Source organism: Pseudochaenichthys georgianus, chromosome 6 (genome assembly GCF_902827115.2).
Source record: "Pseudochaenichthys georgianus chromosome 6, fPseGeo1.2, whole genome shotgun sequence".
NCBI classification, from domain to species: domain Eukaryota; kingdom Metazoa; phylum Chordata; class Actinopteri; order Perciformes; family Channichthyidae; genus Pseudochaenichthys; species Pseudochaenichthys georgianus.
In genome coordinates this window covers 33593778-33618799 of record NC_047508.1, presented here as the reverse complement: position 1 = coordinate 33618799, position 25022 = coordinate 33593778, and the positions used below count along the sequence as shown (strand labels likewise).

At 41.1% G+C, this 25022-nt stretch overlaps 3 protein-coding genes across 6 annotated transcripts in view; 2 read left to right on the top strand and 1 right to left on the bottom strand.

The window, feature by feature from the left end:
- LOC117447733 (calcium/calmodulin-dependent protein kinase type 1D-like) overlaps positions 1-7630 on the top strand; it is a 28082-nt gene extending 20452 nt beyond the window's left edge. Inside the window, exons 5-11 of the mRNA XM_034084599.2 lie at positions 1161-1287; positions 1525-1600; positions 2802-2914; positions 3540-3618; positions 4621-4708; positions 4827-4986; positions 5790-7630. Of these exons, the coding sequence (XP_033940490.1) occupies positions 1161-1287; positions 1525-1600; positions 2802-2914; positions 3540-3618; positions 4621-4708; positions 4827-4986; positions 5790-5941 (795 nt within the window). The 3' untranslated portion in view covers positions 5942-7630. The remainder of the gene's footprint in view (positions 1-1160; positions 1288-1524; positions 1601-2801; positions 2915-3539; positions 3619-4620; positions 4709-4826; positions 4987-5789) is intronic.
- Positions 7631-7721: 91 nt separating this feature from the next.
- Positions 7722-25022, bottom strand: part of ucmab (upper zone of growth plate and cartilage matrix associated b) — a 21838-nt gene continuing 4537 nt past the window's right edge. The window contains exons 1-6 of one of the 3 annotated variants that reach the window (XM_034084602.1): positions 16157-16245; positions 13842-13913; positions 13658-13720; positions 13480-13575; positions 8850-8948; positions 7722-8767 (exon numbers count right to left, since the gene is read on the bottom strand). In XM_034084602.1, the coding sequence (XP_033940493.1) occupies positions 8670-8767; positions 8850-8948; positions 13480-13575; positions 13658-13720; positions 13842-13913; positions 16157-16160 (432 nt within the window). In that variant the 5' untranslated portion in view covers positions 16161-16245 and the 3' untranslated portion in view covers positions 7722-8669. Of the gene's footprint in view, positions 8768-8849; positions 8949-13479; positions 13576-13657; positions 13721-13841; positions 13914-14296; positions 14643-16156; positions 16246-25022 lie in introns of those variants that run through there. The other 2 variants (XM_034084603.1, XM_034084601.1) reach the window with 2 other exon arrangements.
- LOC117447732 (cyclin-dependent kinase 17) overlaps positions 15290-25022 on the top strand; it is a 41813-nt gene continuing 32080 nt past the window's right edge. The window contains exon 1 of one of the 2 annotated variants that reach the window (XM_034084598.1): positions 15290-15718. The gene's annotated coding sequence lies outside the window, so the exon portion shown is untranslated. The remainder of the gene's footprint in view (positions 15719-25022) is intronic. The other variant, XM_034084597.2, reaches the window with a different exon arrangement.

The window sequence follows — 25022 nt, the reverse complement described above, 5'->3', positions numbered from 1 at the left end:
TTGTAAGTCAAATTGGAGAAAAAAAACATCAGCCAAATGCATTTCAAGTACAATACATATGTCCAATCCTCTCTCAAAACACACTTGGAATATAAAGTTTAAAGCAAAATAAAATAAAATAGAACTGTATTGATCCTAATTTGGGAAATGTTTGTTACAGCAGCATAACAAGCCTGAGGACGGCTATCTTAAAGGTCCCATGCCATGGTCATTTCTACTGATCATAATTCCATTGTTGAGGTCTACTAGAATAGATTTATATTGTGCAATTTTCCAAACTCACATTGGTTTCTCATACAGCATCTCTGTAAAGTATGTGTATTCACTCTCTGTCCTAAACGCCCCCCCCCCCCCCCTGTGAGCCCAGTGTGCTCCGAGTGGTTGGGACGTTGCGAGGCTCGCTGCTCAGTGAGCTGGCTTACTGGTGTGGTTTCCGGGTCGGCGATGCAGCGATACAGCGCGAAACTCATCCTGGGCACACACAAACACTCACAGCCGAAGTCAAAACAATAAGTGTGCCTTGATATTGAGTAAGAAAAAGGTTTATAAACGCTGTGAGAATGGGTCTGCGGAGAGCATTTCTCCGCGATCCCAACTCGTCTATTACCAACCAGGGAGCTCTATGCAAGTCAATGTTCTGGTGTGTGAGGAGCTCCGCGGATTGGTCCATTTTGAACCGCATGACGTTATGCGGTTCCCGGAAGAAACAAATGGAAAAAGAGAAATCTCCAACGAGGCGTTCTGGGGCAGCATAGACAGGTCTTTTCTGTGTTAGAGTTTTACTCGCTACAGGGTGTACTTTGAGGGTTTGACTCTGCAGACCGTCTACATGCAGAAAAACCTTCACAACACACAAGGGGATGGGTAATAACCAGAAAAGCATGACATGGGACCTTTTTAAATAAACAACAAAATATATACATTCCATAGATGTTTACATTATATCAACAACCCATAATGGTTCTGCCCTTGTAGGAAACATAAAACTATATTTTAAATTGTATTTATGCTGTTTAAAATCAATATATAGTTGACTCATGGGTTAGCCTCTGAGCAATTTGTTTTCTATTGATAAATTGATTGATAAACTAAGTCCATCCACTCATGTATGATTAGTTTCACAGACACATTTCTTAAAACTCTTTCCTGTTTATTTGCAGCCGGAGAACCTGCTGTACTTCAGCCCCCACGATGAGTCAAAGATCATGATCAGTGACTTCGGCCTGTCGAAGATGGAGGGAACAGGTGACGTGATGGCCACGGCCTGCGGGACTCCAGGATACGTGGGTGAGGAGGCCCTCTGATCTCTGGAAACTTCCCAGAGATAATTAGATCCACCAGACGGCTAAGCCTGATTTAATCTGATCAGGCAGTAGCCACAGGTTGACCTTAGCCATCTGCTGCAGGAAAACAACATTCTTCTCCCACCTCTGTCATGATGAATGTTCAAAAGACTGTCTGTCTGCATTGTTTCACTAGATGTCTGAATATCTGATAATCTTTTGAAATATTTTCTTGTCGCAGCTCCTGAAGTTTTAGCTCAGAAGCCGTACAGTAAAGCAGTGGACTGCTGGTCCATTGGGGTCATCGCTTATATTCTGTAAGTGCTCCTGTTTAAATAGATGATTATTAACTGAACTGAATTGTGTGTTTCCTAGCTTTATTTTCATGTATTTGTTAACATTTATTTACATAGGGAAGCCCATGAAAAACAAGCGGCAAAATCATTGAGATTAAAACCCTTTTTATACAATGTGTCCATGCCAAGATAGGGGGCAAAGTTAAACCTACAGACAATGCTACATAGGCTACATAGGGCCTTAGGCACAATTCTCACGTTAGCATGGACACAATCATGCTTTTATATATCTTTCGCTATGTTTTATTCATTTCTTAGGTTACATTTAAAAAACTGTCAGAGAACATAAAATCCATAACACGATTAGAATAAAAAAAACAAGAGTCTTCAGAAATGCTGTCTCTGTGAAATCCTCATGTTAGCATGCTCACCATCATGCTGTTATATAGTTTTAGCATTGTTCTTTGTAGAGAATATGTTTACAGCCCCGTCGATGAATTATTCTCATCAAATAGATTCATATATTTTAGTCGTCTATATATTCATTTAGAATAAAACAGCCCTATGTGTAGGAGATATTTCACTACAAATCAGAATCACGAATCTCATGCTGGTGCTAAATCAAAAGTCAAACAATCTCCATATTCATTAGGATTCATCCTCTGGGTTTCTCAAAAGGCTGCAGTAACATTTCATCTGATAGTTTACGTGTTTTAGTCTGTGGTGAAGTGATTAAATTACCAGCAGTTTGACAAAGTCATTAAAAGAGGAACATAGCAGCTAAATGGAAATACTAAACACACAAATAAATATAACATAAAAGGTCCCATCCCAAAAACGTGTTAACTTTAAGACTACCCAAAAGAGGCTGAAACCATTAAACCTGAAATAAATCCAGATTATTTTAGATACACCATTCGCTCTGGCTACTATTTTAAAGAGACTGTAAAGCTTTCAGTGGAAAGTGTTTTGCTTGAAGCTTTTAAATGAATTAAATGGTGTTGTTTGTTAGCAAAGAGAAAATCCCTGATGTCGTTTACCATTCAATAGGTGTGAGGAAATGTTAATCCTGTTGGATGCCAAATGAAAAAGCAAAATGCCAGTGAATGCGATTAGGCCACAGCTAATCCTTTTTAGAATTGGGTTAAAGTTTCTAACATCAGCTTGATGACGGCACTCACACAGACTGTTGTTGTGTAATCCTCCATCTTCTTTCTCCCAGGCTGTGTGGTTATCCTCCTTTCTACGACGAGAACGATTCGAAGCTCTTTGAGCAGATTCTCAAAGCAGACTACGAGTTTGACGCTCCGTACTGGGATGACATATCAGACTCTGGTGAGATGCCAAGTGTCTCTCTCTCTCTGTGTGCATACACTGTGTTTTTACATTTTTAAAAGTAACATTTTATTTGTCAGGTCCCATCCTTTTTGTATATTTCTCAATAAAGGAACAGATGTCATCCAATTTTTTGGTCTTGACACACATTTTAATAATTTATCTAATCCCTATCATATCAATATTTTGTAACATAGTGTGTGTGTGTGTGTGTGTGTGTGTGTGTGTGTGTGTGTGTGTGTGTGTGTGTGTGTGTGTGTGTGTGTGTGTGTGTGTGTGTGTGTGTGTGTGTTTTAATAAGATTTAATTATTTATATTTCTTTTAAAAGTTTAAATAGGTATGTATTCAGCTTCAAGAAATATAGGGAATATTGTTTACAAAAGTTAATTAATAATTTCTTAAGTTGAATAACAGTTGTCTTTAAGGGACATGTTAAGGAAACTCAGCATAATGTCTGTAACATGTGCTGGTTCCTATTTCAAATCTTAAGTAAACAAACTGATATCAAGTATGTGTTTTATCCTAAAATCACTACTAAAATGCATTGTTATGTTAAGAAGTTGGAAAAAACGTCCCTATGTTTTCAGCTCTACATGTTTTTGACCCTGTCATGTCGCTCCTCAGCCAAAGACTTCATCAGCTCCCTGATGGAGAAGGACCCGGAGAAGAGGTTCGTCTGTGACCAGGCTCTGGAGCATCCATGGTGAGAGACAAGCCCCCGGGACCCTGAGCCCAAAACCAGACAATCACTGAGAGCCACATGCACATTTTGGTGCGATCATACAGCAGTATGACGCAGATTGCCAGGCTTACACATTTGTCATGGAAAGCATGTCCTCCCTCTGTCATCTGTCGCCATGGCTGCGAGCCGGGAACCCACCTCTGCTCGGCACCGCCAGCCGTCGGAGAGAGAATCTGCTGAATAAATAGCCGCCAATTAGTAGCTGGCGTCCTGAAGGATCCTTGAAGAATGTGGACGCTTTAATGAACAATTAGGATGTCTTCCCAGGCCTGAGCTGCAGCTAATGAGAGCGAGCGAGCGTGGGCTGCTGTCTCCGGCTGAGCGGCTCATACGGAAAGTTCAGTTAGCCGTTAATGGAGCTGGGCAGGTGGCCTCTCTGGAAAATATGAGGTTTGTGACACCGGTAACAGGTGTCATAACCGAGAGAAATGGCTTTCATTGACCAGGTCTCATGCAGAGATATTATGATGAATGTGACAGAAAGTGATGCATCGCCCCCATCAATCACAGATGTTTTAGCAGAATGAAAATAAATGATCCGAGCAGATAGGAAAACAACATTAGGATGAATCCCAGAGGCATTACTGATACAAAACTAATCTATTTAGGTAATGCTGTGTTTGTGTGTGTGGACTGTCAGCTACATATCTTCTCTTTTTAAAATTGGAATTATGGAAGATGCAATCTCATTTTGCAGTATTTCATTATTCCCAAAGTCAGAATCCCAAAGTTTTCCTAGAGAGTGATCTTAAGCTTCAAATCTGATAACACTGAATGGTTTTAGGTTATGATCAAATGTATTGGGTCCAGGCTGTCGATGTGAAAATGTTTAATCTGATCATTTGTTATGCTATTCGTATCTATTGGCTTTAATGTTATTGGTTTGACGTAAAAGGTTGGTGATTTAGGCTAATTAAAACGAAACATGTACATGATATTAAAGGACTTGACTTATATTTCCAGGATTGCTGGAGACACTGCTCTCTGCAAGAACATACACGAGTCAGTCAGTCGACAGATGCGGAAAAACTTTGCCAAAAGCAAATGGAGGGTGAGCACTCAAGACTTATCAGGTGTTACTAAAAACAGAATATGTTCTATCTTTGTGAATAGCCAATGATTTGTCTGTACTTGGTTTACATATGTCTGTTTACATCCTCTCCTCACAGCAAGCCTTTAATGCGACGGCTGTGATCCGCCACATGCGGCGCCTGCAGCTGGGCACCAGCTTCGGCGGCAGCAGCATCCACAACGCCAACTCCAACCCGCAGAGCCGCGCTCCAGCCAAGAGCCAGTCTGTGGATTGCGACCCGACGTCCCTGAAGGACTGTGAGTGACACTTCAGCTTCTCCGTAGACTCAAACGTGTCCAAGTTTAGAGCCGCTGGCCTCTGTTCACTCTGCTAACCTCAACACTGGGAGATTGGATGCTGTTTATGAGTTTTTAATTAAACAGACTAAACGTATTTGACATGAGACATTTGATCATTTAACGTAAGATTTATTTATAAGAAGAATACATTTCTGTTTATTGCTCACGATAGATGGATAGATAGATAGATAGATACTTACTTTAGGGATTCCAGGGTATTTTAGACTCTTCTACTGAGGAATGTTTTCAAGATCAATAACTGAAATATTCCTGATTAAACTTATTTTTTCTCTGTCAAAGAGTTTTAATAAGTAGCTAATTGACAGATGGCTAAGGCCGAGTTACACTTCATTAGAACTAGTTCAAACGATAAATCAAAAGTGTTTCTGTTTTTTTAACGTCTGAACTCATAGGCCTGCTGCCAGAAAGAAGAGAAGACACTTCACCATTTAAATATGGGGATAGCAGCACAGACTGAGACTGTCTCTCCACGAAGACTTTTAAAAAGATACACAAATAGCTTTTTTTAACTCCATACAGCTGCCCAATGACTGTAAATGTAATCCAGCATCAGAAATGTGTGGTGTGAGGGTGTTTCCGAAGTTATTGGTCCATGACAAGCAGCATACTGACGTCATATGTAATAATCAAATCATAGAACATTTCCAGACCTACCCTTTAACCTTTATTTTCCCTGCCTGTCAAACAAAACTTAGTTAATGACTTGCAACACTTTACTGAAACTATATTTTCTCCCACAGGTCCTCCGATAGCACCTCTGCCCTCCACAGTTAAAGTGTACAATCAGGACTCTGAAGCCCCCACCCCTATCCGAGAGGAGCCCTCCGCGGTGGCCGAAGCCTCTCGACCCCGACCCTCCACCGTCACGGTCATCCACACTGGGACTAAATGACGCCAGGTGCCGCGGGAGGTGAGCTGGGAGACCACAGAGCTTTAAGACGGGAAACGACCATCCCAGGCCTCAATGTCCTCGCCCAGTTTGCTCATCCCGCAACCTCCCATCTGATTCTGCCAACCAGGGGGGAATTTGAGGAGCGTTGGCTCCATTTACCACGGCTCAGCACGACACCGCTGCTGCTCCCCTTCCCTCTGTCATACAGACCTGGAGGTACAGAGGGGAAGATGCTCACCAGAAGTTGTTTTTGAGGAAGCCGCGTTCAGGATCACGGTTGTCTGGCAGGTGAAAAAGCAGCTGGGGAAGTGCCACACTAAAGGGAACTCTTTATTGAAGACTGCGAGCGTCTTGAGAGAAGGACGCTCCTCTGTATGCCTTGTGTAAATATCCTGCGTGGAAATGTTGAGTGGAGTCATGTTATGCAAGTGAAATATAACTGTGGTAAATAATCGTGACATCATCTGCACTCTGAACTTTTTTCTTGTGGTTTTGACAGCTTTGGTTAATGTGTGGTGGTATTTGCTACAATGGCTCCAAACAGTGTGTGTGTGTTTATATCTTTGCTTTAAAGTGTTTGGACAGGACGGCGTGCTTCAATCACGGCTGTGATCGCTGAGAGCCGGTGCATTGCACTAATGTATTGGATTATTTATTTTCTTACAACATATTCGGACTTTTTTGTAAGTACCGTGGTATTAGACTGGACTGAAAAGCTATTGAATTGAATGATACAAAACACAGTATCCAATATAGTTTATAGTTTCTGTAACTCGTGTTTTGACTGCAAAGTCCTCATCGACCACAGGAGGGCGACCTCGTGTTGTTTCTGTGTGACCAGCTCTCAGGGATGTGCTCGACATTAAGCCAACCAAATCCTCTCACTGCAGATGAGGACGTTGAAAAGTAAAAACCTCCACATACTGCATATTATTCTAATGTGCCATTGGGAGAGTATGACAGATGTTTTATATTTCTTTAAATCCATAATTATTGACAGTATAATGTAACTGAATGGATTGTTTTCCCCTTTAAGAAAGTATATTTGGATTTAAAGAAAGTGTTTATCAGTGCAAAAATGACAAATGAATGCAAACGTATCTCATCGCAGAACCGTCTAGTAGTGTACAGATCAGTAGGCGTAATATATTGCTACCTGCTTGCGCTCAAGAGGAGGCTGGTCTGAGAACATCTCCTTCTCTCTGTGTTTAATCACTGTGCTTTCATACCAGCCTGTTGAATTTAGCAGAAACTCTCTCTTTCTCCCTCCTTCTTTCTCCCGTCGCTCTCTGGAGACTTTCACACGGAGAGGAGACGGGATCTGTCTTTGTATTTTCTCTGTGCCACATCTATTTAATTTTTAAATTATTCAACATGAACGATGTAAAAACAACACTCCACCAGAATATGCCCAATATCCAGGGCTTTGCCATATTAAATTATCTCAAAATGTTGTGGTGAATATTGACTTCTACTTACTGTAAATACAAAATCTCAACAACAGTTAGCTTTGGTCTTGAGTGTTTTATTTTTGTCTTCCCTATATATTTGTTCTCCAAAAAGAAACATCAACAGAAAGCAAAAGTTATGAAGCATTGAGAGCCCCTCGGTTTGCATGTATTACGTATTGTTGCAGAAATGTGTTTTAGAGTTGTAGATTCATGTATTAAAAAAAGAGACTGTTCTGCATGAGTTGTTGATTCTTTGAGAGTAAATATCAGGTTAGTGAGTTAGTTAGAGTTTGTACATATTTCTTTCAATACGATTATAGATCAATACATCAACACTACTACGTTAAAAGATTTAACTGTCCACACAATGGATTATATATATAATTACAGTATGGTTAGTAAAATATATACGAGTAAATACAGTTTATTCACACGCATTAATCTTCTGGTAATGTAGCATGAAATCATTGCACATCTATTAACCCAGGCCCTCCATTATTTAAACATACTTAACATTATTTTATCAGTTCAACACTTTATGACTTTTCTTTGAAAATTAAAATAATCTTTAGTTCATCCACATAATATATTCTCTCTATGCATTAACTCAGTTTAATGATTATTTCTGTACCGTGTCTCCTTCGTTAAATGTGTAAGGCCAGTTTGTGGAAATGAGAAAGGTACTTCAATACCTACATATTTGATTTTTAATTAAAAAGAAAAGACAAAACAATGCAATAATTATTCGCGTTATTATTACTTTTACACATACCTTACGAGAGTCTGTGGGAATACTAAACAATGAGGATGTAAAGCTAGCATCAACAACAACATCCTGACTAAAACCAACAGTTTCAGAGACGGTTTCATCCCACAGGCGATAAGACTGTTAAACACCTGAACTGCTGTAACAACATCCATAACATTCTGCTACTTAGTAATCATTTATCTATGTACCTAATATATCATTCAAATAGCTTTTTAAACTATTCCTTTCTTTTTGCCGTTACTTTTGATATTTAATATTTACTTGCACTATATTCGTCTGTTTTTCTGTATTATTGTGTTGCACTGTTGGAGAAGCCTGTGACTGAAGAATTCCATCCACATAACTACTCTGTAGCTTTGTTCGTATGACTAATAAAGAACCTTGAACCTTGAAAAGGGTGAAAACAACAAGCTGTTATCTCAACCGTCAGGGTCAGATGAGAAAAGTCTCATTGTGTTTAAGTTGTTTCTCTAAAAGCTCAGATCTCTCCTCTCTTCAGCCCTGGGCCTCAGATGGACTGGCGGTTGTACTCCTGAGGAGGATGCATCCCGTCGTAGTGAAACTCCCTCCACTGCTCCGTGCTCTCTCGGCTCTTCTCGTTTTGTTCTGGGAAGATATGGAGGATGTTAGTGGATGAATGAGCTGCTGGAGTGAAAGAACTCACGCTTCTCAGCCTCGTCAGACATACCATCATCCTCCTCTTCAGCGAAGTTCTCGTGCCGGGTCCTCTTCTCCTCGTTAAACTCTCTCATTCGTTCATCTGCAGCTAGAATCTGCCTCTGCTCAGCTGGAGCACAGAGGAGGAGGAATTAAATAGTGTCAAATAAACACATCATAAACATCTGTGATACAGTAGTGTATTGTCATAACAACTAACAAAGAAGGTGAATTAGTTTATTTCCTAATTATTTTAATTCTTCACATTTTCTTTTGAATAACAGGATTTTTTCAATTTTTTATTTATTTTGCATCTTCTTTGAGTTGCAAAGAACAATAGTTGGTGTGCACGCACGCACACGCACGCGCACGCACACACACACACACACACACACACACACACACACACACACACACACACACACACACACACACACATTCATTCACACAATGACTGTTGAACATCACACAACTACACTTTCAAATAAGGAAGACCATGGAGGTGATTCATCAAGTCTGAACAAAAGCTGCTTTTTGTGAACTTCTTAAAGCTGGCATTTGCTGTGATTCACAGAAAGCTGCGTGTTGCCAAGGCCGACGCTGAAAAACAAACAACCCTCGACCCCCTGGTGACGGAAGAAAAATAATGAGTAATGTCTCACCCGTAGATCTACAAATACATGTGTGGGGAAAGCAGTGGTGGAATATTACTTGGTACATTTTCTCAAGTACTTAAGTTAAATATTGGCTAGTTTATACCTTTACTCCTCTACATCTCAGAGATAAATAAGGTGATTTTTTTTATTAAGTGTATTTTGTAAGACAAGATAACAATGTAAACTTAGTAAAGAAGAAACCAAGATGTTGAGTATCAGAAATGTGTCCTCTGCTCAAAGATTTTATTTTTAGTCTGATTACGTCTTTTTTTAATGTTTTTTTCTTTTTTATCCCTGCCAAGTTAACGCACAACTGTTGATTGGTGTCAGTGCCAGAAACACTTTTTAGGAGCAATGCGCTCATGGTATAGATGTGGCGCAAACATCTTAGTTCCTACTCTTTTCCCTTACCCTATCCTAAGGGAGTCCATGTACGTAGACACGTTGTGCCTCTCCACCTCTGTTCCTTACTTCTTACTTGCTACCCCTTTCCCTCCCCCCATCCTAAGGGAGTGCATGTACGTAGACACATTAGTTTTGCTGCTATAGGCTTAGACTGTCGGGGGACACCTTCCTTCTTCCTTCCTTCTGTCTGTCTGTACCTGTGTACTCTCATGTTCCGAATAACCCAGCTTCCCCAACATTTCTTTTTGGTGTCTATCTACGCCGGGATCCTGAGTCGTGGTCCTGTTGCTGTGGTCCTCTGTCCTGGATCCTGAGTCATGTGTACTGGATCCTGCATCCTGAGTCCTGGATCCGGAGTCCTGGATCCTGAGTCTTGGATCCTTAGTCCTGAGTCCTGGATCCTGAGTCCTGGATCCTTAGTCCTGGATCCTGAGTCCTGGATCCTTTATCCTGAGTTCTGGATTTGAGTCCTGGACTTCGAGTCGTGGCTGAACCCGTTACTGTGGTCCTGCCTGACTCTCATCATACTACTTCCCTGATGGCTCCCACAGGATTGTTGACATCCTCGTGGATTCACCTTCTTATTATAGACACATGCATTTCCAAACATTTGGTCTACCTACGCTATAAAATGTATTATCTCTTCGATTTACACACGGCATCTATTGCACGTCTGTCCGTCCTGGGAGAGGGATCCCTCCTCTGTTGCTCTCCCTGAGGTTTCTCCCATGTTCCCTTTAAACTGTGGGTTTTCTCTGAAAGTCTTTCCTTGTACGATGTGAGGGTCTAAGGACAGAGGGTGTCGTATTGTCATACTGATATTCTGTACACACTGTGAAGTCCACTGAGACAAATGTAACATGTGTGATATTGGGCTATATAAATAAACATTGATTGATTGATGATTGATTAATGTAACTGTAAGGGAATACAGTTACCTTTTTTGTTATCCTGATTATGTAATCCCGTTACATGTAATCCATTACTCCCCAAGCCTGTTTACAAGCATATACAATATGTCGGCCTACATTGAAGTCGGTGGTTCAGCAGAAGCTATAAAAAGATTGTAGCAGTCTGAGTTTGTCACAACATTACAGTCTCTTTAGTAGGGATGGTTTCCATTTTGGATCCGGTTGCAGAGTTGTTACTAATATGGATGCAGAGAGGCGACCTGCATGTGACCTCTGAGAACATTGAAGTCCTCGTCTGTCATTTCAGTTTCAGTGAAGCTCGCACACTGACAGCAGTGACATTAGAGAGAGCCGTTAGCTGAGATAAGAGAGGGCTGGAATAGTCGTGCTGACCTTTCAAAATCAGGTCACAACCTTTGACCTTTTAACAGGATTCCCAGCACGAGCCTGTGCATCCAGTGAGAGCAGGAAGCACGGGTGGAATGTAGGGAAGTACATTTACTAAGTATTGTACTCAAGTACAATTCTCAGGTACTTGTACTTTACTTGAGTATTTTAGTTACGTCATACTACTACTCCATTACATTCTATAAGCCAATATTGTACTTTTTACTGCGCTGCATGTACTGTTTATGGGGTTGTATTGTTTTTATTTAAGTTTTTTGTTAAAGGCTTGTTAAACATTTGGTGTTGCCTTTTGTGTATCAAAAGGGCTATATAAATAAAGACGATTTATGACGAGCTTTAGTTACTTTACAAATTCAGATTACTAATTTATGCAAAATATAAATCAACAAATACATATTTATATATAATCTTGGGGTCAAAACATCCATTAGCAGTATACAAAGCAGTTTTATTAGCTCCACTTTTACCAGCTGTGATTAATGCATCGATAATCTTAATCCAGTAATTTCATATAAGTGATTTTAAAATTGGCCATTACGCCCAAGGAACATTCTCACTTTTTGCAAAACCCCAGAAAGAATAACAGGGCCCCTTTAAGTATTGCTACTTTCACTAAGGTATCAAATATGGGTACTTCCTCCACTACTGACTGGAACTAATGCTGGGAAGTGAAGTTACTTAGTTATATATTACAGAGTTTAATGTTTTAACAAATTAAGTGCATATTATTAAAGATTTGAAGATGAAAAGATTTGATGGCAACTACAGTACCTGCTATTATTGATCTGTTTTTCTCTTTCAGACATTGCAGAGCAGACCTGCTTCTTCTGACTCACCTACTCCCACAAATGTCAAACCGCAGCATTCGCTGAGAGTCTGATGTCTCTGTTTTGATGTTTCCACTTTGCTTACAACCTACTTTATCCACCATCTGCAACACGTAAAACATTCATCAAATATCTTTATTAGAGCATGTATCTGACTGCAAGCAAGAAGATGTGCTTTTATGCCATAGTGCAGCAGGAGAGGCTATTCAAAGTGAGCGCAATTTGTTTGTGTTACTTTTGAACCTGTGTTTTTTCTCTGAAGCCTTTCTGCCTGTGCACATTCAACTCACAGCTGCTCACCCACTCACTCCATCTCAGTCTCCTCGGCGTGTTTACTGCTTTGTGTTCACTTTATCCCTGCTTTTAACTGCACAACGTGTCTTTTTGTTGCTGGTACACACACAGACCCACAGCATGTTACACAACTTCACATTGAGAGCAGCAGCCTCAGTGTGTGCTCTCACCTTCCTGTTGGCAGAACGGTACATAACAGCGGTCTTAAATCACTCGAGGATGTCAAACATGGTACAGTATGTGAATTTTCACAACACGTGTAAGGAGAATATTGACTGATTGAGGTGAGGGTGTGTGTGTGTGTGTGTGTGTGTGTGTGTGTGTGTGTGTGTGTGTGTGTGTGTGTGTGTGTGTGTGTGTGTGTGTGTGTGTGTGTGTGTGTGTGTGTTGGAGCTCCATGCTGCCCTGTGGCTCCTGCTGCAGACTCCAGCAGAGAAGTTAACAGCTGCTGGCTGCCATAAAAACATCCAGGCTGTCATTAACATGTCCACTCCCTGTCAATTAAACTGAACAAGAAAAACTGATCGAGAGTAATTTCCCCCATCACTACATTTACCTAAAACAAGAGGACATATGTCATTGTGATTGTACTGTACACAATTAATTGGATTATTACAATACAGTGCCTGTTTATGGTCAGGATGGGGATACAAAGAGACATTATCGCTTTATTTCACAAATTATTTAGAGCTTGGACTTTTTTACGTCGTTAATATGATCAATGCTTTGTTTGGTCGTTGTCGAGCATATGAGTTTTTTTTTTTTTTTACTAGTTATGTGCTTTATGGTTTGTGATGTTTTTGTTGAGGTCTATACTTTTTCAAGGCACTTTTGTGCAAGATGATTTCTTTTACTGGCAAAAATATTTAATTCACATCAATTCACTTAGATTCAATTAACTTAACAAAAAAACATTGAATACTGAAAATGTTTAGAAATAACTTATAGACACATGTTTGTAATCTTATCACCAATTTGGATTCATTTGGATTTGGATATGACTTCCATTGTGACATAACAGTAAGGAATTGAGTGTAAGTAAACCTCTGCTGCAAGAAGTTCTTGGATAAGGAGTCACGGATGCCATTACCACAAACACACAACAACAAACACACACCTGGTCGGCTGACCAGACCTCTGTCCACAAACTGTGAACTCACCATTAATCTCATCCTGAGACTTTGAGGCTCGTCTGCTGCGTTTTCTGAAGAAGGTTGCTGCATCTGCCTCCTTCATGAAGATCCTCTTCATTGAACCTGCGGTGGGGAGCAGGAGAGGGTTCAGCTCACAACACAAAGAGATAAAGAGAGGGGATGAAGAAGAGGTGCAGCGCCTCACCTTGAGGCTCTTTAACGCTGCCTTTGCTGCTGGGCACAGCTGCAGAGTCGGCCTCTGGAGACACTGGGGAAACACATAAAGGGTTACAATGATTAAAACACAGAGAATCTAGACTCACATTCTTACCCCTGCATGAAAAATACAAACAGATTTCATCACATTGATTCTCCTGCATCAGACTCACAGGAAAGTGCCACAAGCACGGCGACGAGGGCCAGCAGGGTTGCATACGTCCAGGACATCTTCAGCTTTGTGTCTGAATTTGTGGAGAGAAATGAGTAATGTGGCAAACCACGATGAGAGGTGGGTTTTTGAGAAGTGGGGAGGGAGCCTGGAGGAATATTGACTGCTGGACAGAGGAGAGGGAGGGAGTGACCTGAGCATCTGATACAGCTGAATTCAAGAAACAGCAGACAGAAAGGGGCTGAAGGTTAATTAAAAGTTGGTGTGTGTAAAGTACAAGTGGCCTGTGAGGGTCTATTTCTTAAGTCATAGAAGAGAAAATGTATAGGCGTTGCTGTAGAAATTACCCAACAGGCTAAATATGCAACACTTGTCGGATTGATACCGGCACAAAAGACATTTGATGATTTAAAACAAAAACACTGACGTTTCTGGAAAATAAATACACAAACAAACCGAGGCCCAGGGTTGAAGGGGTTTTCTTGCCAAATGTCTCCTTTGCAGATGCAGCTGAAAGAGGCCCCTCAACAAGGCCACTCTCTCTGCTCCTTGCATAATGTCTTGCCGGAAAGTATGCAGACTTCTGTTTGCTAGAGTTTTTTTACACACCTGAATTCTGGCTGTGCACCATAAAATACTGAATGTTATAATTGTTTTGTGGGGGAATCCAAGATGGAGCAGGATTGTTGCTCAGGGAAGTGAGAGGAAATCGGAAGGAGGGTTTCAATATTCGGTCGTGAGTTTATTCAGGTGAGTGCTGAAAGCATTATTGAGGATGGAAAATCATAAGTAAATAAGGACATTGAATTCAACAAAGAGGCTGTGAGTTTTAAATTCAGGGAAAAGCTACACAGTGTTATTGTGTTTATTTTTTCCGCACAAAACGTGTTTTAAAAATAAATAAATTAAACTACTCTTTAATGTTTTAAATAAGCTTAATGACTGAAAAAGTATCTTTTCTCACTTTGGGTTCCGTGTAATTGTGACGTAATTTCTCATTATTTTCAGAAGGCTCCACCTAAACCAAGAATAACAGTAAAATCTGTTGTTATTATTACATATTATTATAATTATTATGCATGAATATGTATGTTACCAAAGCTGGTTGAAGTGCAGCATTAATTATTATTATTTTGTATGGGAAGCGTGGGAATTTTAAACCAGGATAAACTAAACATTATTAATCCAAATCTATAAAGTATCTAAAGGTAGGCTATTAATTAAATGTAGTGGAGTCAAAGTACACGATTTGCCTCTGAATTGTAGTGAAGTTAGTAGAAGTACAAAGTACTAAATTGAAATAGGCCTACTCAAGTCAAGTAGCCTACCTCAAAATTGTACTTAAACTCAGTAGCCTACTTTGGAAAATCTCCTTAGTTACTTTACCCCTGCATTCCTCCACTGATTAGTGGCCCAGGTTTATTTTTTGTTTGAAGGCAGCATTTCCTCCACTAAGAGCCGCTGTGGGCCCGCTGTCTCCGGGCCTCTCTGCCTCTCCTCGCTGCGGCAGTAGGGGGCTCTGTTTCCCGCAGACACCTCGATGACACGGCGGTGTGGCAGCGTCAGCAGGCAGAGGACACACTCGGATCAACCAGTAATCACCATCGTCACTCACACTGCCATGGTCGAAAAAACCAACAACAGCGCTTCCTATTTTTGACCGGGAGTGAAACTTTAAAAGGCTGGAAAACAGACATGCTGCTAGACGCGATAACCCCGGGGATATAGGCGACATTAAAGAGCGGAAAGTAGCCTCCACCACACCGAAGCCACAAAGAAGGTTCTTTTTTTTTCACGCTCGGAGGGAAAGACGGCATCCGGCCTGAGAAGAAGCTCCGAGGTCGGGGACTCCGGTCGGAGCAACGCTCATCGTTTCTGGTGAGAGTCGCACACATTTTCAGTGTAGTTTCTGTGAATTTACCAATGGGGTTAGCCCCTGGTTATATAAGAAACATTCACACCGCCCTGCGTTGACTCTAAACGGGCTTAACAATGTTTACTTCACAGCCCTCACAGTGTGTGTGAATGCAGTCGTTTGTCCCATTCAGCGTTGAATGGCCGCATTTAACTAAAAAACAAACTGTGAGGTTAAAAACATGCTGCATAAATGAATAGTAAAGTCAGTTAAGACTGGTAAATGCTTCACTATGTGTGTCCTCATGGTTGCACATTTGTGTCAGGTTTGTAGTTAAATACACAGCAATAAAAAATAACTGGTTATTTGTCGGTAAATTGTGTGAGGTTTGCTTAAGAGGGGAGGGCTTTGCTGCTCTGCGTGTATCGTCTTGCATAGATGTCACCAAAACATTCACTGACCCATATTTTAAAGATGGATTGTTTCCTAGACCATAAGTTTTTCTCTCTTGGAAGCACCGTGCAAACTGTACCAGCTCTCTCTCTCTCTCTCTCTCTCTCTCTCTCTCTCTCTCTCTCAGTATGAACAGCTTTAAGCCTTCTCAGCTGTTTGTGGGAAGGCCAGCAGCAGACATGGGAAATAGTTTAAGAGACACTTCTAGGAATTTCACCTCAGCTTTCATTGAATTCCCGTACTTATGTCTTCTTCCTGAGCTAACCTGCGAACTGTGTGTGGAGTAATGGTGGATGTGAAGTTGGCAGGATGTCCAAAAAGGAAGACGTCATTGTTCTGGAGGGGAAGGGATGCTCATGGCAAACTCCCGAGGAAGTTCATTTTAGTGTAAAAACTAACACATTAATTGCCACATTTATTGTTCTTGTGTTGTTAACACTTTTATTCTGTACAAATACTTAGAAAGCTGGTAAATCTTCTGTGTTGTGTAACTATGTTACATTGTTGTGCACATGGGACCAAACTCTTCATATTTATACAATAGTAACTTTAAGAGTTATGTTTTTTAGCTTTTCATTATAGCATGATCAGAAACCAAAAGTGGGAAGACATGTCAATAACTTTATCTTATTGTCATATTAATAATTTTGCAGAATAGTTTCCTCTATTGATTAATTCGTTTTTTTTCAATTATCAGAATTTCCTTAAGCCCAACTTTAAGTCATCACAAGTCCAAAAACGAAATATTCTGTTTACTTTCACACAGTGTTGTAGTCAAGTCACCAATTCATGAGTCCAAGTCACTCTCGAGTCACCACTCTTCGAGTCCGAGTCACCAAGGGAGTGTCGTAGTCGAGTCCAAGTCCGAGTCACCCAAGGAGTGTCCGAGTCATCATTACCTGTGTTAGAGTCCGAGTCACCTAAGAAGAGTCCAAGTCAAGTCCGAGTCACAAGTCTTCATGTATTAACCTTTGTGGATATATGTGTTGACATGTAGCTGCTCCTCTACATTGCTTTTATCCTGTCATGTTATAGTAATCTGTCTATTGAACTGCTGTGAAGCGAGTTTGGCTACAATTATTGTAATAGGTGCTATACAAATATAAATATCACCAATTTCTGAATATCAGCAGAATCTAATATTTGTTTACTTGTAACATTAGCTGAAACATGAGTTTATTAATCCATTAGTTGATCAACAGATAATCAGAAACGTGTTAAAATCATAGATAAGTAATGTTTTTTAAGTGAGATGGCAACAAATGTACTGGTTTTAAGTATTTTCAAGTGGTTTTCTTAGTGTGAAGGCAGAGATGGAGTACTCGAGTCCTGGACTCGGACTCGAGTGCCGATGTTCGGGACTCGTCTCGCGCACTGATTGACGCGACTCGGAATCGTGAATTCTCGCGCACGATGACTTGGACTCGGACATTATCGCGTACGCCGACTTGGACTCGGACATTATCGCGTACGCCGACTTGGACTCGGACTCGTGAATTTCCCCCCCCACGATGACTCGGACAACTTGTAAATTGACGCTCTGATTTGGACTTGAGCAAATTTTCTCTGGAGTCTGATGTCCTCTATCCTGGCGTGTGCACCTGCGACGAGAGTTCACGTACTGGGCCCAGCTATTCCAGTCTAAAGATGTCTAGAGACACGCCCCGCATTGTACTCTATGCTTTCACACATTCTGCTTCCACATTGGAAAAGAGCAGCGCAAAATGCTCGTTATGTGGAAACAATATTGAAGAGAAGGCTCCGTAACGCATTTTAAATATAGTTTATTTATATATAATAATAATAATAATAATATTAGTAATAAGCTTTATATTTGTATAGCACCTATTACAAGAATTGTAGCCAAACTCGCTTCACAGCAGTTCAATAGACAGATTACTATAACATGACAGGATAAAAGCAATGTAGAGGAGCAGCTACATTTCAACACATATATCCACAAAGGTTAATACATGAAGACTTGTGACTCGGACTTGACTTGGACTCTTCTTAGGTGACTCGGACTCTAACACAGGTAATGATGACTCGGACACTCCTTGGGTGACTTGGACTCGACTACGACACTCCCTTGGTGACTCGGACTCGAAGAGTGGTGACTCGAGAGTGACTTGGACTCATGAATTGGTGACATGACTACAACACTGTGTGAAGGTAAACAGAATATTTCGTTTTTGGACTTGTGATGACTTAAAGTTGGGCTTAAGGAAATTCTGATAATTGAAAAAAAACGAATTAATCAATAGAGGGAACTATTCTGAAAAATTATTAATATGACAATAAGAAAAAGTTATTGACATGTCTTCCCACTTTTGGTTTCTGATCATGCTATAATGAAAAGCTAAAAAACATAACTCTTAAAGTTACTATTGTATAAATATGAAGAGTTTGGTCCCATGTGCACAACAATGTAACATAGTTACACAACACAGAAGATTTACCAGCTTTCTAAGTATTTGTACAGAATAAAAGTGTTAACAACACGAGAACAATAAATGTGGCAATTAATGTTAGTTTTTACACTAAAATGAACTTCCTCGGGAGTTTGCCATGAGCATCCCTTCCCCTCCAGAACAATATTTGTTTCTTTAGCTAAACCAAACTCCAAAAATGTAAAGACACAACACGCCTAATAGATACCTTGGAAAATATATTTGAAACCAGAAACATTGTGATAATTTAAGCAGGAAGCAAACCTTCAGTGAAAGCTTTATACACTTTCTGTACTATGGAAACATTGTGGTCAGTATAAAAACACCTTGAGGTTTCATAATCATTCTTGTCAGTCTTTACAGTTTATATGGTTCTCATATAGAAAGAGCCATCAGAGCACTTCCTGTCATTGAATAGGTTTCAGTTTTACAGACGCCGTTGAGCTTCCTCGATGTGCATCATGTATCTTCAGGAGGCGTGTCAGTGTTATGGGCTGAAAATACCTCGTGGTATCCTGGTACCTGCAGGATGGCATGGGGCTGTTGGGGGACAGTGTGCCCGTGTGTTGGTTTGACGTGGGGTCGTTCCCTTGGTGAGGGCCTTGGGGATGGTGGTGGCAGGGAAACCTGACACGCTGTGAAACAGCTGTAGCCACGCGGTGCTGATCCCTTGAGTCTCAGTGAAGATCAGATGATAGGCTAGTATGGGTGTGTGTGAGAATGTGTGTGGGAGCATACACATGAATGTGTCTTTGCCAGGGATCCATTCTCTATTCAACACACAATCATACACATTGATTTTAAATCCAGACATCATAGACTTTTTTTGGGCAATTTAAGCAAGGTGTGTCTTACACTGTGTGCTATCTCTGGGTGTGTGTTTGAGCGCTCATGTTTAAGCGGCAGGCCAAGACAGCTGGCTGAAGGTTAATGTGTCACTGCTCTCTGGAGAGCAGCTGCTATGTCACAAGCACCACTCCTTTCTATAGATAGCCGTGAATACCAACTCTTCCTCTTTTCTTTGCTGCATTAACACAATAACTCTGGCCCCGGCATGCAGCTCAGGCCTCTCACATGCGGTCGCCCCACAAGACAAATGCTGTGGCTTGCAAGTTTGTCCGCCTCCACTCCCTGAATCTCTATCTCCGTTTGAATCTGGGAAGTAAAGACCCCTGCAGCCTCAGAGCCAGCTGGCCAGAGAACCTGTTTTACTGTAATACCTTAAACCACATATCTGGATCGCCATCTGATCTATTAATGTCTGAAACAGGTGAGGGACAAATATTGCCCTTTTTACCGTCATTCTTGGCAGGATCTGCGGGAGCTGTCTGAACACTTGTCTGGTCTTTATTTGGAAGCAGACACACACACACACACACACACACACACACACACACACACACACACACACACACACACACACACACACACACACACACACACACACACACACACACACACACACACACACACACACACACACACACACACACACACACACACACACACACACACACACACACACACACACACACACACCTTCATCCAAAACAACATTATTACAGCCAGCAGTGCTTCACATATTTAAAATGTACCGCAGTGTTCATAATTAAGTTCTTACTGGTTTAATGAAATGCCATGTTTAATCCATGGCTTAGGTTTTTAATTAGCTGCATTTAGAAACCCTCAGGCCCACTCTACCTGGGCTCAGTAGGTTTTTCTAATCAGGGATTGAGAAAGGAGACCAATGTTCAACAGCTAAAAATAAGATCCTCCCTTATGAAATCTGTCCATTCTCCATTTAATTCAAAGTGTTGTGTGTGTCGCAGCACTCACAAGGGGATAAGAAAAGGGTTTCCTCAATCATTTTTTTAAATTCAAATGGAGATATCAATTCAATATTAGTTGATAAAGGATTAATTAATAACAATTTTGATAATCAATCATCCCGAATATTAGCTTCTCAAATGTCACGATTAGCTTTGTTTTCGTTTCAATAAAATTAATATCTTTGTGTTTTCTGACTTTAGGCTCTGAAATATTGTTACAAGTATTTTTAATAAGTTAAATCTGGTTACCATTATTCAATTTGTAAATAGAAGATTTATCCCTGAGAGTTTGTCATTGGTTCATTTAAAAAAACAACTAAAGTCATGCAGCCATAACAAGATACCAGCTTTACTCTCTGCAGGGTTTTCACCAAAGTGTAAGAATCAACTGTGCCTGGCAGGCAGACTGAAATTATTACAAAGGCGGCTGAGAGCTGTTTGTGTTTGCAGTATGACACTGATATTCTGATAACCCCGTCCTGCCGCCTGCCCTCAGATAGCCGCCTGCCCTGTTGCTCCCCCTCTCACAGCCATGGACAGCTATCAGGAGCTGCTGGGGGTGCAGAGGAGGGGGGCTAATTGTCGCTCTCTCTGATGCTAATGTGATGCTCACAATCGTACGCCAGGTGACTTGACTCAAATCAGATGATTATCTCCGTAATGAGCCAAACAAGAGTGTGATAATCATGCTGCTTTTTATCCAGAGTAAATTAGGAGAATCAATCTTAATATATGTTTTTATGAGGAGAGAAACCTTCCAGGGCCCTTTCTGAAAATGTTTTATTTGATCCTCCTCATTGTATCTGCAAATTATTCCAAACACAAAACTTTTTTGAGCATTTACAAAAAAGACAGTTGTTTTGCATTGTAGTAACACAAGTGTGCTGCCTGCCAGATGATATCAGGCTCTTTCTGGCGATCTCAGCTGTGTCCACAGTGCTTATCTGCCACAATCATGCAGGCTTTTTATCCCATTCATAAGCTGTTATCATGTGAAGTGTAAGTGGTGGTGCTTTAAATGGATCGTTTCATATGAATAGTCTAATTTCATGCTATTCATCACATTTGTTTTTATCTCAGAATTTGCCCTCACAAATATGTGAGTGTCCATTTTATGTGTATTTAAATAATTAAAATGTATTAATAGAGCACTTCGAAAGGAAGTCCAAAGTGTCGCTGCTAGACAAATCAGACGGCATTATTTCTGTGGACCGATCCAAAGCCTCTGGTCCTGATTGCAAATTATCTGAGTTACCAGCGTTAAAGACATAGAAGACCTCTACAAGGATATGATCATTTGCAAAGGCTCATAAGGGAGTAAAAGGTATCCGAGTCTGGAGCCAGGTCGGGAAGAGCTGTAAAGGTAATCAAAAGGACCTTGACATCAATCTTAAAACAAACAGGGAGCCACTGTAAGGAAGCTAAAACTGGTGTGTATCTGGTTCTGGTTTACCAAGGTCTTGGGGAGATAACATTTTGACTTAACAATTCAAACTCGGGGAAACAATTCCCATCCATTGTGACGTTTTCACACCATTCATTGAAACATAGTGTCCGCATCATCTAATATCATGTCCTGCGGTCGCTCTTCAAGTGCAACAGCATGATCTGGAGCCCTGATGGAGCCAGAGGTCTGTACTACGATGCCGGATTTTCGCTTAGCGAGGTAACTTCAGGGTAAACTCTGGGTTTCCGGTCCTACGGCTCTGGTTCTCTTCTTACCGGGGTAGATCTCCATGGTAATTTATGCTGAATGGCAAACCTGCTCCGGGGCAGGTTTGGTTCCAGGATAAGAGATCAACTGAAAATCGCCTGCTGACCAATCAGAGCTCAGAGCTATCAAGTCATATTACAGGATAAAAGAAATACAAAAAAACTGCCGTTGCAGGAAAGACGGCCGGCAAAAATCAACTGACTGTGTGAATGTGAAAATTAATATAATATCACCTCCCATCTTCAGAGCAATCTGACTAATATAACATTAGCGTTAAGAAAGCTTACTTAAATATCTGCCACAACATAAGTAACCGGATCAAAGTAACATTGCGTACAGTCCGCGGCACTGACGTCGATGTGTCCCATTATCATTCATATCACATCATAATGTATCTTTTATTTCCTTATCTGAGTCAGCTTCTTGAGCCGTATCTGGCCGTGCAACACTTACAGTGTCACATACTGTATGCAGAAGTATTATTTTAAGCAACACATTAAGTTGACGAAACACTCGAGTCAAATGTAATTTAAAGTCAGATCCACTCGTGTCACGGGGCAGTGATATCATAAAACTGTTAATGTACGCATTCAAACACTTTTTCTTTTACCAGCTGTATTCAGCTTCCAGGTGCAGCTATGTGGCTTTTATCCTGGATAAAGTGTTCGAGTCATGGATGTTTAAAGTTTAACTTCTTCATATTTGTCTAATATTTTAGTTTTCTTTTCATTCAGGAAGTATGACGCTGCGCTGTCAGTACGCGTGTCCATGTTTGTGATTGGTCAAATGTTGCTAACCCCGCCCCTTTCATGTGAACGAGCACTCAGCCGGACAGAGAAACCCTGGCTTTAATTACCGAGTTGATAACCAGCGTCATAGGACCGCTTAGCGAGATCGCGTTTGTTTTTGGATTAGTTAAGCCAGATAACTCAAACATATCCAGGGTATGTTGAACTGGATTCGTAGTACAGGTCTCTGGTCTCTGTAAAGATGTTGGCACAACATTCTCCAACGTTGCTAGGTTAGCCAGAGTCTTCATTTAGCTATCTTATGTTCCTGAGACCACATTGACCCTTAGCAGACTGGGTAGAGGGATACATTTAAGTCCTAGCTTTTTTAGCTTTGCTTCCATCTCAGCTCTTATTCCCCGAATCCTGGTGGTCCATTTACTCTTGGTGGTGTTTAGTCAGGCAGGTCTTGCTGACTGCCACTGTGCTCAGAAGATGTTGTAGACGGCACTCGTCCCAAGATTTTTGGTTTATTGCTTGTAATAAGGTCAGTGGTTAACAGTAACACAAGCTTGAGACATTTCAATGTTCTCTCCCTCAACATAAAACACTTCAGTGTATACCCTACTTGTGCATTTTGAAGCTTCGATTAGAATGGGGTTGCTAACAAGTGACTTGAGGACACTACTAAATGTTATCACCGGAACAATATATTCCGACCTTAGCTTAGTCGTGCTTATGGTCGTTATGTTATTGTGATGCAGATCATTAATAGCCCAACGTTAGTTACTTTCTTCCTTGTGATTGAATTTGCGCCAGAACATTTATAAAAATGGGGTTCATTTAAAAAGACTGTTTTGCAGTTTTATTATGCTCTAATCCAAAAGCCAATGAAAACTTGACTTTAATATTCATTGCAAACTTTAAAGAGGCCCTATTATGCTTTTTTGGGGGGTTTCCGTTTCCTATATCGGTTATATAGGTTTTCGTGCATGTTAATGGTCTGCAAAGGCTAATATCCCAAAGTTTCCCTCAGATGGAGTTTCTCTCCCACACCCCATATATGAAACCTGAAAATTAGCACAACAGGGCCCCTTTAAGGTTGGCCTACAAAAACACATCATATCTGCTATACTCCATAAGCATGTGACCTGTTTTGACCCCCTCAAAGGATCTACAACGATACACAACCCTAGCTACGTACCTGCAGTATTGAACATGTTCATCTGCTGTGTACTGCTGGCTGTATTGGGCCACAGGAAGCTTAAAGAGGAGCAGGCCTGTCAATCAAGCAGCTGTTACCATGGAAGCAGTGTTAATCAGCTGGTGTTGAATCTTATTGCCAGTGAGATCTGTGGCTGTGCGTCACTGGTTTGGCCTCCTCCTTTGACCAAGGGCTCTGGCTAAGGCTTCTGTTGTATTCACACACACACACACACACACACACACACACACACACACACACACACACACACACACACACACACACACACACACACACACACACCACACACACACACACACACACACACACACACACACACACACACACACACACACACACACACACACACACACACACACACACACACACACACACACACACACACACACACACACACAGAGTCATGTCTGTCAGCACCACTGAGCCCTGCAGACACGGGTGGCACGTGTGACGAGTGTGAATGCAGCAGGGTGAGGAAAGAGTGTGTGTCAGTGGGGCTGGGAAAGAGCAAAGAAAAGACGAGAATCTGATGAGACTTGTTGGTGTACTTCCTCTTCGACACATCTTTCTGTAGAATTAATGCCTCACCTGCTGCAGTGCGTAGGGGGAGCCTGGTTGTCAAGCTCAGCACCACACAGCACAACAGCTACCTCCTGCGTCTCTCGAAAATGAGCCAACTTTTTACTGCGCACAATGCAGCCTTTATATAACGGCCCTATAATGGAGCCAGCTCCTTCAATCATGTCCTCATTGTCTTGGCTGGGATGAGAAAAGGCTGCTCTTTAGAAATTCTAGGCTGAGCTCACCCGTGAATCATGCCAACAGTCACGCTTGTTCTCTGTGTGTGAGGGCAGAGGAGCAGACGTTTTTCTAGGACCCTCGTTCTCCCGAAGGCAGTGACGTTAGCTGGTTTACTGAACCCTGTACG